The 14,102-nt window shown below is 37.0% G+C and overlaps 1 protein-coding gene and 1 long non-coding RNA gene across 2 annotated transcripts in view; one reads left to right on the top strand and one right to left on the bottom strand.

Annotated features, from left to right (window-relative positions):
- The window catches only part of MORC1 (MORC family CW-type zinc finger 1), a 144,524-nt gene that overhangs the window by 50,289 nt on the left and 80,133 nt on the right, over nucleotides 1-14,102 (top strand). The window contains exons 9-13 of the mRNA XM_014540912.1: nucleotides 2,116-2,241; nucleotides 6,541-6,620; nucleotides 7,292-7,365; nucleotides 10,221-10,285; nucleotides 12,787-12,930. Of these exons, the coding sequence (XP_014396398.1) occupies nucleotides 2,116-2,241; nucleotides 6,541-6,620; nucleotides 7,292-7,365; nucleotides 10,221-10,285; nucleotides 12,787-12,930 (489 nt within the window). The remainder of the gene's footprint in view (nucleotides 1-2,115; nucleotides 2,242-6,540; nucleotides 6,621-7,291; nucleotides 7,366-10,220; nucleotides 10,286-12,786; nucleotides 12,931-14,102) is intronic.
- Nucleotides 8,949-14,102, bottom strand: part of LOC106726341 — a 16,580-nt gene continuing 11,426 nt past the window's right edge. Inside the window, exons 2-3 of the long non-coding RNA XR_001362403.1 lie at nucleotides 12,875-12,879; nucleotides 8,949-9,190 (exon numbers count right to left, since the gene is read on the bottom strand). This is a non-coding gene — a long non-coding RNA (uncharacterized LOC106726341). The remainder of the gene's footprint in view (nucleotides 9,191-12,874; nucleotides 12,880-14,102) is intronic.

Raw genomic sequence — 14,102 nt, 5'->3', positions numbered from 1 at the left:
TGCTAGGCAGAGGGTGCCTACGTGACCAGCTCCCAATGAAAACATTGGGTGCTGAGCCTGCGATGGGATTTGTTGGGCAGAAACATCACATACATGTTCCTGCACCTTGATAGCTGGGGGAAGAGTATGTTTTGTGTGACCTGTCATGAGAAGGAGAGGCCAAATCAAAGCTGCACATGGATTCTTCCAGACTCCACCTCTCTTCCCCCTATCATCCACTGTATATCCTACTCATCACTGTGATAAATCTTAGTCATGAGTACCATTATATGGTAAGTCCCGTGAGACTTTCTAGCAATTCTCCTAACATAGAGGAGGTCTTGAGAATCCCCAATACAGATACGAGGAATATTTATTAAGTGAAATAATTGACCTAACAAGAGTTAGAAGTATTAGTGTCCTTGTTTGGATTTGTATACATTTTTTAAACCAAAACTTGTCTAACCCAACTTGATCTCCAACTATATTTCTCTAATTCTCAAACTTGGCTCTGAATTATTTTTGACTTACCTCCAAATGACAGAGATGTGCTTGCTTTAAGGACAGTCAAAGGAAAGAGCTATATTTTATCTAAGGGCAATTTGAAATCAGGAGATCGGGAAAGCATTTGAATAATGGCAAAAGTCCTCAAAACGTTTATAGTGTCCCAAGGTGACTTTTATTTTTTCCATTGAACAGATGAGGACTTAGTTGATTGTGCCGCTCCTGGTATACTAACGTCAATCGCATTGGGTATAGTGCTATACCCAAATGCAGACAGCCTCTCCTCACAATAAAAATGCAATAGTATTTATAGAATAGTAGCCATGGACTAGATCCCTTTTTATAATTTATATTGGAAACTTTTACTCAAGACTTACTTTCAAATAATTTCTTTCTTTTTTTCTTTTTTTCTTTTTTTTTTTTTTTTTAACAATTCAGAGAAATTCCTGGCTTTTTAATGAACTTTAGATCCTGCCTGAAGGAACTTACTAGCAACTAGGAAATCCTTAGATTTCTTATGGACCTCATCTTCATTTTTGTAAATTCTTTGGAGAGCTCTGCTCTTTCTTACAGAGTAACTGGCATTAGTGTGACCCCATTGAGCTGTCTCCCTGCGATAGGTTTTATATTTTCTTCCCATCATCTTTGTCTCCCACTGGACTGAGGTAGGATTGTAAAAGTGATGGGTTTACTGCTCCCTGATTTCTGTTTGGCCTTGGAAGCCCTTCAGTGTAGGCTTTCCTGGGACCCAGTAGATAAAGAGCACTACTTCTGATGCATGGCTGGGCTTGTTCTTGTCTAATTGGAGGAGATTTACAGTTCATAAATGGACTTTAATATAGAAGCTCCCTGCAGTTAGAATGCAGCAACACAGTGATTTCTCAACATAGGCTATTTTACATCGTTTCTACCCCCATTTTATTGTCTTCCCATCCTTTATTTTTATCTTTTCTCCTCCTTTTCACCTACCACATCATCAAACTCCTCCCCTTGATTGGACATAAACATTTATTTTAATACTTATTATACTTGTAGATGAAGTTTTGTGTTTCTAGTTCATAATTTTCAAAGCAAATGAAACATTTTTACTGTATTCCTCTGAAATAGTTTTATGGGAATATTTTTATTCGTGTAGGTCTAGATTCTTTTTGTTATGTTGGAGCAGGGGGATTGTTTTGTGTATTTGGCTTGGTTTTGTCCTTCTGGGCCAATAGCTTTAATGGAAAGTATATTTTCTACTGCTGATGTAAGTATACTTGGAAATAGTTATTTGCAAACAAAAGTTCAGTTCTAATCAAAGTGCAGATTATTCAAGTAAGCCCTTGTCCTTAGAGGCCTGCTTTTTTTGTTACTACTTTTACTTAAATCTGTCAGTTGCCTTTTAATTACTTGTGAGAAGAAAAATAAAACCTAGTATTCATGATTCAACCACTTATTTGTAAAGAAGCCTGCTTAGTGAAGTACCTGAGTGTTGCAAGATTGGCTGATGTTCAATGTGTCAGTAGGTTTAGAAGAAAAGTCCCTGAGGCTGCTGGTAGTAACCATCATAACCTGATAGTCTGATTCTGTGATCCTCTGAAAATATGTGTCCTTATTGCATCTTCTAATAGCCTTTGCTGTTTTCTATTCCAGTTTCCCAGAGAGATGGTCATTCAGAGCCTACACCTCTGTTCTGTATTTTGACCCTTCGATGAGAATATTTATTCAGGCCAAAAAAGTTAAAACAAAACACCTATGTCATTGCCTCTACAAACCCAGGTAATTCAACTTCCTTTAATTATCTTCATACAGTTTTTATTATAAAATCAATATGCCATCCTCCCCAGAATTGTTAAGGTGATTTGGTAGTAAGATTTCTATAATCCAATAGCAGGATTTTACAGTTTGACAGTAAGATTTTTGCTATTGTAAGTAAAATTTAAACTGCATTTTGGAAGGTTTGCTAAAGAGTAATCATGTGTAACAAATGGCCATAATAACAAAACACTGCAGTGAACTCTCTAAGTGAGATAAGCACCTCAAGTAAGAATTTGGTTTGTACTTTAATGAATCTTAGGTGCTTTGCTTGTGATAGTTTCCACTAAAAAATCACAGTTCATTTATAATTTTTCTTTACTCAATATATTTGAATGATTGAATCATGTACTTCTATGTGTATATATTTTATGTATAGAATGGATATATTTATAAATACACATTGAATTCATTTATATTTAATATTTTAGCATAAACCTTTTTTTATTACCACAGTAAATCTAGTTAATATCTATCACCAAACACAGTTACAAAAATTTTCTCTTGTGTTGAGAACTTTTAAGATCTACTATCATAGCAACTTTCAAATATGCAATTTAGCTATATTTACCAGACTGTACATTACATCCCCAGACTTATTTTATTACTGGAAGATTGTACCAGCATAAACTTTTATTAAGCTGACATTTGCATATTATCAAACTTACCTTGACCAGCTATACATGCAATCAAAAAAGTTACGCTTTGTGTGTTGGTTTTCTGGGTGAGCATTCATTCATTCATCACACATTTATCAAAGTCTTTTGTGAGCTTGAGGTTGTGTTAGTTGCAAAGCATAAAAGAATAAGATTAGCTCTAGTTTGAGGAGCTTAATATCTACTGGGAGAAACATTTAATGCTTGTACACTACCTATATATGCCTTTTTTATGGATTTCAGAGAGGAAGAGAGAAAGAGAGGTTGGGAGGGAGGAAGGGGGAAGGGAGGGAGAGAAAGAGAAAGAGAAAGAAACATCGATGTGAAAGCGAAATATCAATCAGTTGCCTCCCACACATGCCCTGGGTATGTGCCCTGAATTGGAATCAACCTGCCACCCTTTGGTGTACAGGACAATGCTCCAGCCAAAGGAGACGTACCAGCCAAAGCTATATTATACATGCCTGTTTACATGTATTATTTTGCCTGATTTTTGTAGTGTCCCCGTGGGTTATGTTTTATCATCACCATTTTAGAGATAAGGGAATGTCACAACTGGACAAGAGCTCAAACCTTCTAGCTTCAGATTCTTTACCAATTCAAATTCCATGCTCCTTCCCCTATAGCACACTAACTCTATTTTTATAATAGGCCTACATTTGTTATGTTGTCTTATTTCCATGAAAAAGTAGATGCTTTCCTGGGCCTTGCAATCACTCATATTAATATTAAAAATTATAGAACTGTTGCTGAAACCGGTTTGGCTCAGTGGATAGAGCGTCAGCCTGCGGACCAAAAGGTCCCAGGTTCGATTCCGGTCAAGGGCATGTACCTTGGTTGCGGGCACATCCCCAGTAGGAGATGTGCAGGAGGCAGCTGATCGATGTTTCTCTCTCATCGATGTTTCTAATTCTCTATCTCTCTCCCTTCCTCTCTGTAAAAAATCAATAAAAAAAAAATTACAGAACTGTTAATTGTATGCCCTGGTCACACACCAGAGCCGTGGTCTGCAAACTGCGGCGAGCGAGCCACATGCGGCTTTTTGGCCCCTTGAGTATGGCTCTTCCTAAGCCTTAGGAGTACCCTAATTAAGTTAATAACGATGTACCTACCTATATAGTTTAAGTTTAAAAAATTTGGCTCTTAAAAGAAACTTCAGTCGTTGTACTGTTGATATTTGGCTCTGTTGACTAATGAGTTTGCCGACCACTGCACCAGAGGATTTCTGAAAAGCTTTACTTTTGATTTCTAATTACTTGTTTTTTTTTAATGTTTTTTTTTGATTTTTTACAGAGGGGAAGGGAGAGAGATAGAGAGTTAGAAACATCGATGAGAGAGAAACATCGATCAGCTGCCTCCTGCACATCTCCTACTGGGGATGTGCCCGCAACCCAGGTACATGCCCTTGAGCCGGAATCGAACCTGGGACCCTTCAGTCCGCAGGCCGACGCTCTATCCACTGAGCCAAACCGGTTTCGGCTCTAATTACTTTTTAAAAATATATACTTTAATTGATTTCAGAGAGGAAGGAAGAAGGAGAGACAGAAACATCAATGATGAGAGAGAATCATTGATAGGCTGCCTCCCGCACACCCCACCCTGGGATTGAGCCCGCAACCCCACCATATGCCCTTTCAGGGAATCAAATTGTGACCTCCTGGTTCATAGTTTGACGTTCAACCACTGAGCCACACCAGCCTGATTATTTCTAATTACTTTTGATCTGCAGATCATATTTTTAAAAATGAAGTATATCAAGCTTAGACTTTCTCTGTAAACCTACCTGTTTGTTCCCTAATTAAAAAATTTTCTATTGGAAAGAATTTGAGGACAAGACACATTATATGGTTTTGATTGCTCACATATTTCCCTGTGGTTGCACACCAGTCAATCTCTAGTCCAGTTTCCAGATGTAATGTCAAGAATATGAAATCCACTGTGTCTAGGATGGCACATTTAGTTTTCCCAGACGCACTTGGCCTGAGGTATAACAACACAGATGGGGCCATGGTATGCCACGAGATTAATGAAGTTCATGCTCTTCTGTAGTGGAAGTCCTGCTGTCCAAGATGAGGACAACTTTGCCCCTGAAAGAGTCTAGATCAGCCGTGGGCAAACTACGGCCCGCGGGCCAGATCCGGCCCGTTTGAAATGAATAAAACTAAAAAAAAAAAAAGACCGTACCCTTTTATGTAATGATGTTTACTTTGAATTTATATTAGTTCACACAAACACTCCATCCATGCTTTTGTTCCGGCCCTCCGGTCCAGTTTAAGAACCCATTGTGGCCCTCGAGTCAAAAAGTTTGCCCACCCCTGTTCTAGAGTGTCTTTGCCCTCACTAAAGCAGTGGTAATAAAGTAGAAAACATGATTGAGTAGCTTAAAATGATAATATGTGTTTCTCAGCATTTCAGTTAAAGATGACTGGGGACTTGGAGAAGCAGTTAATTCAGTGTTAGTGATGATCTGGATGAGAGGGTTATATGTATTAACCAGAAACTTTGAGAATAGAGAAGTTGCATAAACATTTTTCTTTATAAGAAAATTATCCTATTTTACATGTATAAGTGAACATTTGTGTGGGAAGAATTTTTAAGTTATTTATTTATTGAAATTAATAATTTATTTTATTATTATTGAGTTTATTGGGGTAACATTGGTTAATAAATTTGTATTGGTTTCAGGTTTGCAATTCTATGATATTGTGTGTTCATCACCCCAAGTCAAGTATTCTTCTGTCACTGTTTATCCCCCTTTTACCCTCTTCAAACTCCCCCAACCCCTCTTTTTCTCTGGTAATCACTATACTGTTGTCTCTGTCTAAGAATACCCCCCCCATTTTCTCTTTATTTTATTTTATTATTTTATTTTATTTTTATTTTTTTATTATTTTTATTATTTTATTTCATTTTTATTATTTTATTATTTTATTTTATTTTATGTCTATGAGTCTGTCTCTATTTTGCTTGTTAGTCCAGTTTGTTCATTAAATTCCACATATGCGTGAAATCATATGGTACTTGTCTTTCTCTGACTAGCTTATATATTTTCACTTATATGTGGAATCTAATGAACAAAATAAACTAACAAATCAAACAGAGACAGACTCATAGACACAGATAACAGACTGACAGTCGTCAGAGGTGAGGGGGTTGCGGGGCTGGGTTAAAAAGGTGAAAGGATTAAGAAAAAAAACAATCTCATTGACACAACAGTATGGTGATTACCGTAAGGAAAGGGGAAGGAGGGAGGTAGAAGAGGATTTAGGGCGGATAAATGGTGATGGAAGGAGACTTGACCTGGGGTGGTGAACACACAATACAATATACAGATGATGTGTTATTGACTTATACAACAAAACCTATATAATTTTATTAACTAATGTCACCCCAATAAATTCAATAAGAAAGCAAAATTTTCAAGTATTAAATGGTAAGGAGTTTCTTTTTAGGTATAAAGTTTTCTTATTTATCAGCTGGATGCAACTTTATCAGTTTTTCTTAATAATTATGTATATCTGGAGTATACTAGGATAGTGTTCTTAAAGAATATTTTGTACTATAAAATGATAATCTGACTTGATTCTTTTATTTTTTTATTTTTCAGAAAGTATCTGTATGTCACATCTTCTTTTAAAGGAGCATTTAAAAATGAAGTTAAAAAGGCAGAAGAAGCAGTAAAGATTGGTATGTAATTACCTATGGCTTACCTTATTATTGTTCATTCATTCTACAAACATTAATTGTGCATATATTCTAGGGTACATACTGTTCTAGGCATTGTAGGGATAGCCACAATTAATCAAATGTAGTTTCTTCCTCTAAGGAATTATATACACATTTTTCCATCTCTGTTAAATTATTGTTATTTATTATTTTTAGTATGATCCAAGTGGAACTGGATGGGTCTATTTTAGGAACTCTTGTTTTCACTAATGCTGAGTTAGATCGTTCCAGAGATTAGTGCTGCATGCACTTTAGGAAGGAAAGTTCTACACATTCACTTCTCTCACAGTGAGAGGGAACCATTGTTTCCCAATGATGTCTGAGGGAGGAGTAACTTTATGTCCATATTTTATGGATTTTAGATAGTTTTCAGTTAGCCAAACAGTCAGTTGTGACTTTTGAATTTGTATGTATGTGTTTTTTCCCTTTAAATTGCCATGTCTAAGAGGAAGTATGCTACCTACACTTAGAATGTGTAAGAGCTGTGGAAGGAGTATAGGATTTTCTGAGGTGATTATTTGTAATCTTCTCTCCCTGGTCATGGTTATATATATCTATGTAAGTATATAGAATGCTCACTGAAAATTGCTTGAAAGAATTTCATGGTATAATTACCTTGCTTCTGCTTCTAGCTGAACTTGTGTTGAAAGATGCTCGAATTAGAGTCAACCAGCCTGATAGAACTTCCTTGCCTTCTCCCGCCAAGGTATGACACTCAGAGCAATCTTCTTAAATGGCAAACAGTGTCCTTTGCCTTTTAATGTACACAGTGGTCTCTTGTCATGTACTCCCTAAATTTTTAAATGCAGACAAGCTCAGGTGACTAAGTTAATAGGAACACAGGGAAACAGAATAGATGAGTGCAGAGAAAGGAGACAAAACTCAGCAAGTGGGGGAAGGCTGAGACAGAGCAAAGATGAACAAAACATGGGGTGAATTCAGAACAGTCGGGAAGAGAGTCACAACTTATTTCTTTAAAATGAAAAGAAAAGGAATAGGAGAAAATAATGAAAAGCAGTCAAAAGCTAGCTTATCAAGTCTTCTTGAAAATATCTTTTCAAATCATAGCTCCCTGTGGACCTAAATAAATGGGCAGAACAGGGAGAAGACTAATACACAATCCTTCTTTCTAGAGTTGGGAATTATGTGTTGTAATTATGAATATTAATAACAATGCTTCCAGCTCACAGAGCTCTTTTCGTATGAGGTGTTCCACACAGTTCATAAACATCCTCTGTAATTCTTGTAGAATACCCACGAGTGAGATAGGTTATAAAGAACTGTTGTTATTAATTATAATGCATGGCAACTAAGAGAAGAAGAATATTACTGCAAGACATGAATTTAAGTTTTCCAACTTTTGCCAAAAATATACAAAGCTTTCTAGCATGGTGAATCATTACACTACATATTTGCTTGCATACAAAGGGATAAGTAGGTTTTTGGAGAAAAAGGTTTTACTTCATCTTTCCTTCATTCTCTTCTATGGACTCAGTGTATGATTTCTCTCTGAGATTTGCCCTAATACATGTAAAGACCAGAGCTGTATCTGATGAAGAGTTCTCATGTCTGATGGTCATGATTGGGAATTAAATCAAAGATCGGACTCAGTGTATGATTTCTCTCTGAGATTTGCCCTAAAACATGTAAAGACCAGAGCTGTATCTGATGAGTTCTCATGTCTAATGGTCATGATTGGGAATTAAATCAAAGATTGGCACCTAGTAATTCCCCAAAGCTATCCATGATTTCCCCCAAATTCTATTGCTTTTTCCCCCCATTTATTTTTTTTAGTTAAAGCTAGACCTATCTTGCTATCAACTTAAAAGTTTAATCTTTTGTTATTTTGTTCCTAAGAAATAAATTTCCTTGGTTTTATGTATTTGAGAGACAGACTTTCTAATGGGTCAGGATCTTGCTTTCTTGTTGCCTTAACCCTTTGTGGTCGTATTAAATTTGGACGTGGGTGTCGTACTGGTCGGAATTAATTTCCATTGAAAGAGCAATGATACTTAACATGCAAGATTATGAAGGATAAACAAGATTTATTAATTCTTTTTTGGAACTACGTCACTACTAGTAGAATCACTACAAACGTTATCACTTTCTACGTCAGAGTCAGTATTCAAGGTGCCAAAATAAAACTCTTCATCGTTACTTTCAGATTCGCAGTACACTTCTTTCGGTAACTTTCTTTTTGCCATTTTGGAGTATTATTTTGAAATATCTTAACAAGCGAGAATGCCTAATTACAGTTAAACGTAATTTGTAAAGCTTTATTTGATTTGTTTATATTGAGTTTCGATATCTCCGATTTGTCGGGGCAATGTTTTGGTTCGTGACAAGGTCGCTTAGACACTTAAGAGCTTTCAGAGAAATTATGAACTGATACATGAATGAATAGAGTTAAGATTCGTACGGTTCCTTGCTGTGGTGGCTGAGAGCAGACATACGACCAGAACGGTAAAAAAGCTTTGGTGGCTGAGAGTAGACAAACGACCGCAAAGGGTTAACCTGTTACTTCTCACTGCCTCTTTGCCCAGTGCTCTGAGCAGGGACAGGAAGAGCAGGGAAGTCTTTGACCAGCTCACTTTGTTGCTCTGATGCACACTGGTTTCTTTAATGCAGAGAAGAGAGCAAAGCAGAATGACCTCTGCATTTGACTTCTAAAATTCCTCTCGGCAGTTGAGTGGTTGAATTTGAAGTAAAATGAAATACTTACCTTTTTTTTTTTACTTTTAAGTCAGTGAAATTAATGTTCAGTCAGCAGTATACCCATCAAATGAGATGTCCATTTTTCACATCAGGTGGATGGAGCATGTTAAAAGTCTATTCTTATTTGTGAAATAATAATGCATTTTTTCTTTCTAGTTAGAGGGAGTGTATTAGAGATAGGGTAGTGAGTGAGCCAAATATATCAAATAAAAGAAAAGAAAGACAGAAGGGCCTGGTACTGAGGCACTGTGAGAGGGAGTAATCCTAGATGGGATATCCTCAAGTTGAGGGTGTATCGGGAACTTTATATGAAGGAAACATTTTCTTTTGGCTACTGACAATTTTTTTTTATTGAATTTATTGTGGTGACTGACATTGGTTAATAAAATTATATAGGTTTCAGGTCGGATGAAATTTTTGAATCATAATTTTTTCCCCTGAAAGAAGCCTTAGTGATTGATGGTGTGATGCAGCATTTTCTGTTCTCACAGGTGAAAGCCAGAGCCTCGGTACGTTGAATGACTACCCCGAGCTGTCAGGAAGTTTATGTGAAAAACCTCTGTGCTTACAGGGAGCAGTGGCCCTTTCTCTGAAAGGCAGAAAGGACATCGGAATTAGTGCAAGATGAGAACTGCGGGCTGGGATTTAGCTTGTCTTCTTAGCTAGTAGAACTTAGTCATTTATCAAGTATTTATTGAGTATCTACTGTGGTAATATTGCATTAGGCAATGTGACCTATCACCGTTACCCTTGTGAAACATTTGTATAATAGGATAATAAATATCAGATCAGCTTTCATTAATCTAATGGCATAATGTTCTCTCCTAACCAAATGTACATCTCCAGGACATATTACAGAAAGCTTTGGAAGATGTGGAAGCAAAGCATAAGATTCTTAAAGAAAAACGGAGGTAAGACATTTGATTTTCTGTTTGCCAGAATCCTTGTTGCTATATATATTTTTTATAATATATTTTATTGATTTTTTACAGAGAGGAAGGGAGAGGAATAGAGAGCTGGAAACATCGATAAGAGAGAGACATTGATCAGCTGCCTCCTGCATACCCTCTACTGGGTATGTGCCCACAACCAAGGTACATGCCCTTGACCGGAATCGAACCTGGGACCCTTGAGTCCTCAGGCCGACGCTCTATCCACTGAGCCAAACCGGTTAGGGCCCTTGTTGCTGTATTAAAAACAAATTCTGATTTCTGAGTAGGCAGATTTGGTGGTTTTTGTGACAAGTTCTCTTTCTCAGCCTGTGACATCTTATGATAGATATTAAGCATCAAAACCCCCCAACCAACATAATCAAGCCAAAGTGTTTATAAAATATATATCTGCATGTACACAAATGTTTACATAATGTTAAAATTTCTGAATACAGAGTAAAACATTAGTTCAGTGTCTGATTGGACGAAGAAGTGAACTTCCGAGGGAATCAGCTGACAACTTCATGTTCCCCATGTCTTTTGCCATTTAAACTCCGTTTCTTCCCTCTGTTGGTACTGATCCAACTTCATGTTCCCCATGTCTTTTGCCATTTAAACTCTGGAGCGTTGGTCCCCGTTTCTTCCCTCTGTTGGTACTGATGAAAATTTATGATGGAAAATCTTTCAAGTAGATTTATCACTTATAGGTAATTAAGATAAAAATTGCGAGCCTATATTACAACACCGTTATTGGCATTTGTAAGGTTGACTCAGGTATTTCACAAGTTAAACTGAAAATAGTTGCTGTTCTTCAAGTAAGGTCAGACTGAGAACTGCATTAACTTTGAGAAACAAGTTTTTAGGGGAGTATTACTAGTTTTCAGCATTATTTTTTGTGAACCATCAAGTGCTATACAATCATCACTTTCCCCAAACCTTAAATTTGAAATGTTAATTATGCATTTATCAAGATAAATGTTAAGTGAATGTCAGAGAAATCTTCATTGAAAAGCAAAGGCCTCTTTAAAGTCTTCAGGAAGAAAAAGCTGTTTGATGGCTTGTTTGAAGTCACAATGATATGCAGGAAATGTAACCAACCTATATTTTATTAATTATAAAGCCAGTTGGTGTGAAATTTTTATAGCAAAATGCTTTTTAAAAAAAATAACTTTGAAGGCAATCAGTATGCCACTTAATATCACAGAGTGACTATGTCATATGCTGTAACACCTGTTTTGGGGTTCCTTACATAGTATTCTTTTATGTTAAAGAGTGGGGGTCTAATTATTGAGTAGACATTTTTGAGGAAAAGTTTGATTCACATCTATTTAACCCTACATGCACATGCATTTAAAAACACATAAATATGAACCCATATTAATAACTTCCTCAGAAAGTCTGATGTACTTATATCATATCCCATGGAAAGACTGACAGAACTTTATCGTTGTCCTTTAATGATAGATACATTTAATTAGTCCAGTCAGTATCTGATGTCAGTTGTAATAGCCGGTGGGCATGAATTTGAAAAGAAAAAGCTGTTTTTGTGGAATGAAAGGAACTGCAGGATGGGTGGAGGGGAAGAATTATATTTGCAATCATTCTTGGGAAAAGAAAACATTTGCTAAGCACCTAATCTGTTTCAGGTTTATATTTAACATTATCTCCTTTAGTCTTCACGGCATTCCATGTGGCTAGAGAGGTGTTTTCTTCCATTATTTAGATGAGACAGAAGGTTGAAGTGATGCATCATAGTTACATGGTTGTTACAAAGACAGGCTTGTATTTTTGTCGTTGAAGCCAAGTCCATCTTTCTGATTCTTACATCCAGGCACTTTTCATAGCTCCACACAGCCTCCTGTTACTCCAGTTGTTTCTGCCACATGCTGCTTTGTCTCAATTTCCATCTTACCCTTTTAATAGAAAAGTCATGTAAAACACAGTATTGCAGGACAGAGTTAGACAAACAGGAGCTCATAATCTTCCTACACTTGCTTTATTAACTTTAATTTATCTTTGATTTTGGAAAAGGAAAGGTAAAGAATCTCTTTTGGCATGTTCCGACCTATGCAGTATACTTGTAGGCTTGAGAACATGCTAGAAGTTAGAAATCACATCCAGTGTCAGAAATACCTGCATTTAAAAATAGTCAAATTATTAGTTTTCAAAAGTGCTGCAATTAGGTCAGTTAACATTTTACAACTATTTGGCATTTTCTAGTTCTTATAAATGTAAATTGGCAAACTTATTTTTGAATCCAGGAGTGCTTGTGTTTGACTGGCATGGTTATTGGCCATTATGTTTATGCCGAATACTTGGCTATGCAGGGATGCTGAGTGTACCCATTTGGTTTTGCAAAATACCTGGATATCTTATATATAATTCCTTTGATAGTTCCCTTCTGAGTTTATTCACATTTTTGTAAACTGCATATTTTTACTTAATAAAAATATTTTTAACTTTCCTAAATATAATGCTAGGGAATTAAAAACAGCAAGGACACTGTCTCTATTTTTTGGAGTGAACACAGAAAACCGAAACCACGCTGGGATGTTCATTTACAGTAACAACCGCTTGATCAAGATGCATGAGAAAGTGGGCCCACAGTTGAAACTGAAGTCCTTGTAAGTATGTTTTGTGTTCAGAAGCATAGGCAGGAGGAAGGAGGCTGCAGTGCGATTCTGTCTGCGGAGTTGGATGAGTGATTAAACATAATTGGAACAGGTGTCATATCCTCTGTTCACCCTTCCTATCATTGCACAGCCATTAATCCACCTAATTTACACCAGTAGAGCTGTATGCCTGCTTCAAGGAAGAAGCTCACTTCTGGAAATTTTTTCAGTGCATTTTCTGAGCAACTTGATGTTTTACCTTTCTTTGCGCCATTTACTCAAATTAAGGTTTTAGTATTTTACCAACTAAAAAGTAATGCAGGCATATTAAAGAAATTTTAGAAAAGAAAAATCCATAGTCCTAAAAAGCAACTTGTAAGATATTGTGTAACCCCTTCATGTATAGGTTCTCGCCAACATGAGCATATATTTTTAACATGGCAGCCTATTTGAATTCCAGAGTAATAGTCTGGTGCTTGCCCAATGGTCTGAAACTCCACAAGCTGCTTTCATGAATTATGTAAAGTCCTGAAAAGAGACCATAGGGAAGCACAGAGACAGACAAGACAACCGTGACCAGTAGAATGGCTCAGGGGAAAGTTTTCATCTTGCTTCCTCACTCTCAAGGAATTAGCAATTCATTCATATGTTCATTTAACAAGCACTTATATTGCAATATCATGCGGGCCAGGCATTGAACTAAGCTCTGCAGACAAGATGGTGAAGACCTACTACCACTTGCTGAGGAACTTATAGTCCAGTAAAAGGGACGAGTGTATAAATATGTATTTTTCATATGGTTTGGAAACAGCAAGAATAATCTTTTAAAACATAAATTAATTTACTGTCTTGCTTAAAACCCCAGTGCATGTAGAATAGAGGTAGTTGCTGTGGTCTTCCAGTGATCTGGTCTCTGCTTGGCCCTGTAACACCCTGCCCCACCCATACCCACCCTCTCACTGCATTCCCTTCACACCACCCGGCATCCTGTTCCTCAGACGTCCTAAGCTCGCTCCTGCCTCATGTCCTTGGCACTTGCCATTTCCTCTGCCTAGAGCCTTCTGTCTTTAGATCTTACTGCTGGTCCTAGCATGCCACTGAGGCACCAGCCCTAAAGTCCCCTCCACAGGAAGGTCTTCCTGGACTGCCTAAGTACAATTAGCCCCTGCCATCACTACCCTCCT

The sequence above is a fragment of the Myotis brandtii genome, unplaced genomic scaffold (assembly GCF_000412655.1).
Source record: "Myotis brandtii unplaced genomic scaffold, ASM41265v1 scaffold106, whole genome shotgun sequence".
Taxonomy (NCBI): Eukaryota; Metazoa; Chordata; class Mammalia; order Chiroptera; family Vespertilionidae; genus Myotis; species Myotis brandtii.
This window is presented reverse-complemented; position numbering and strand designations above follow the sequence as displayed.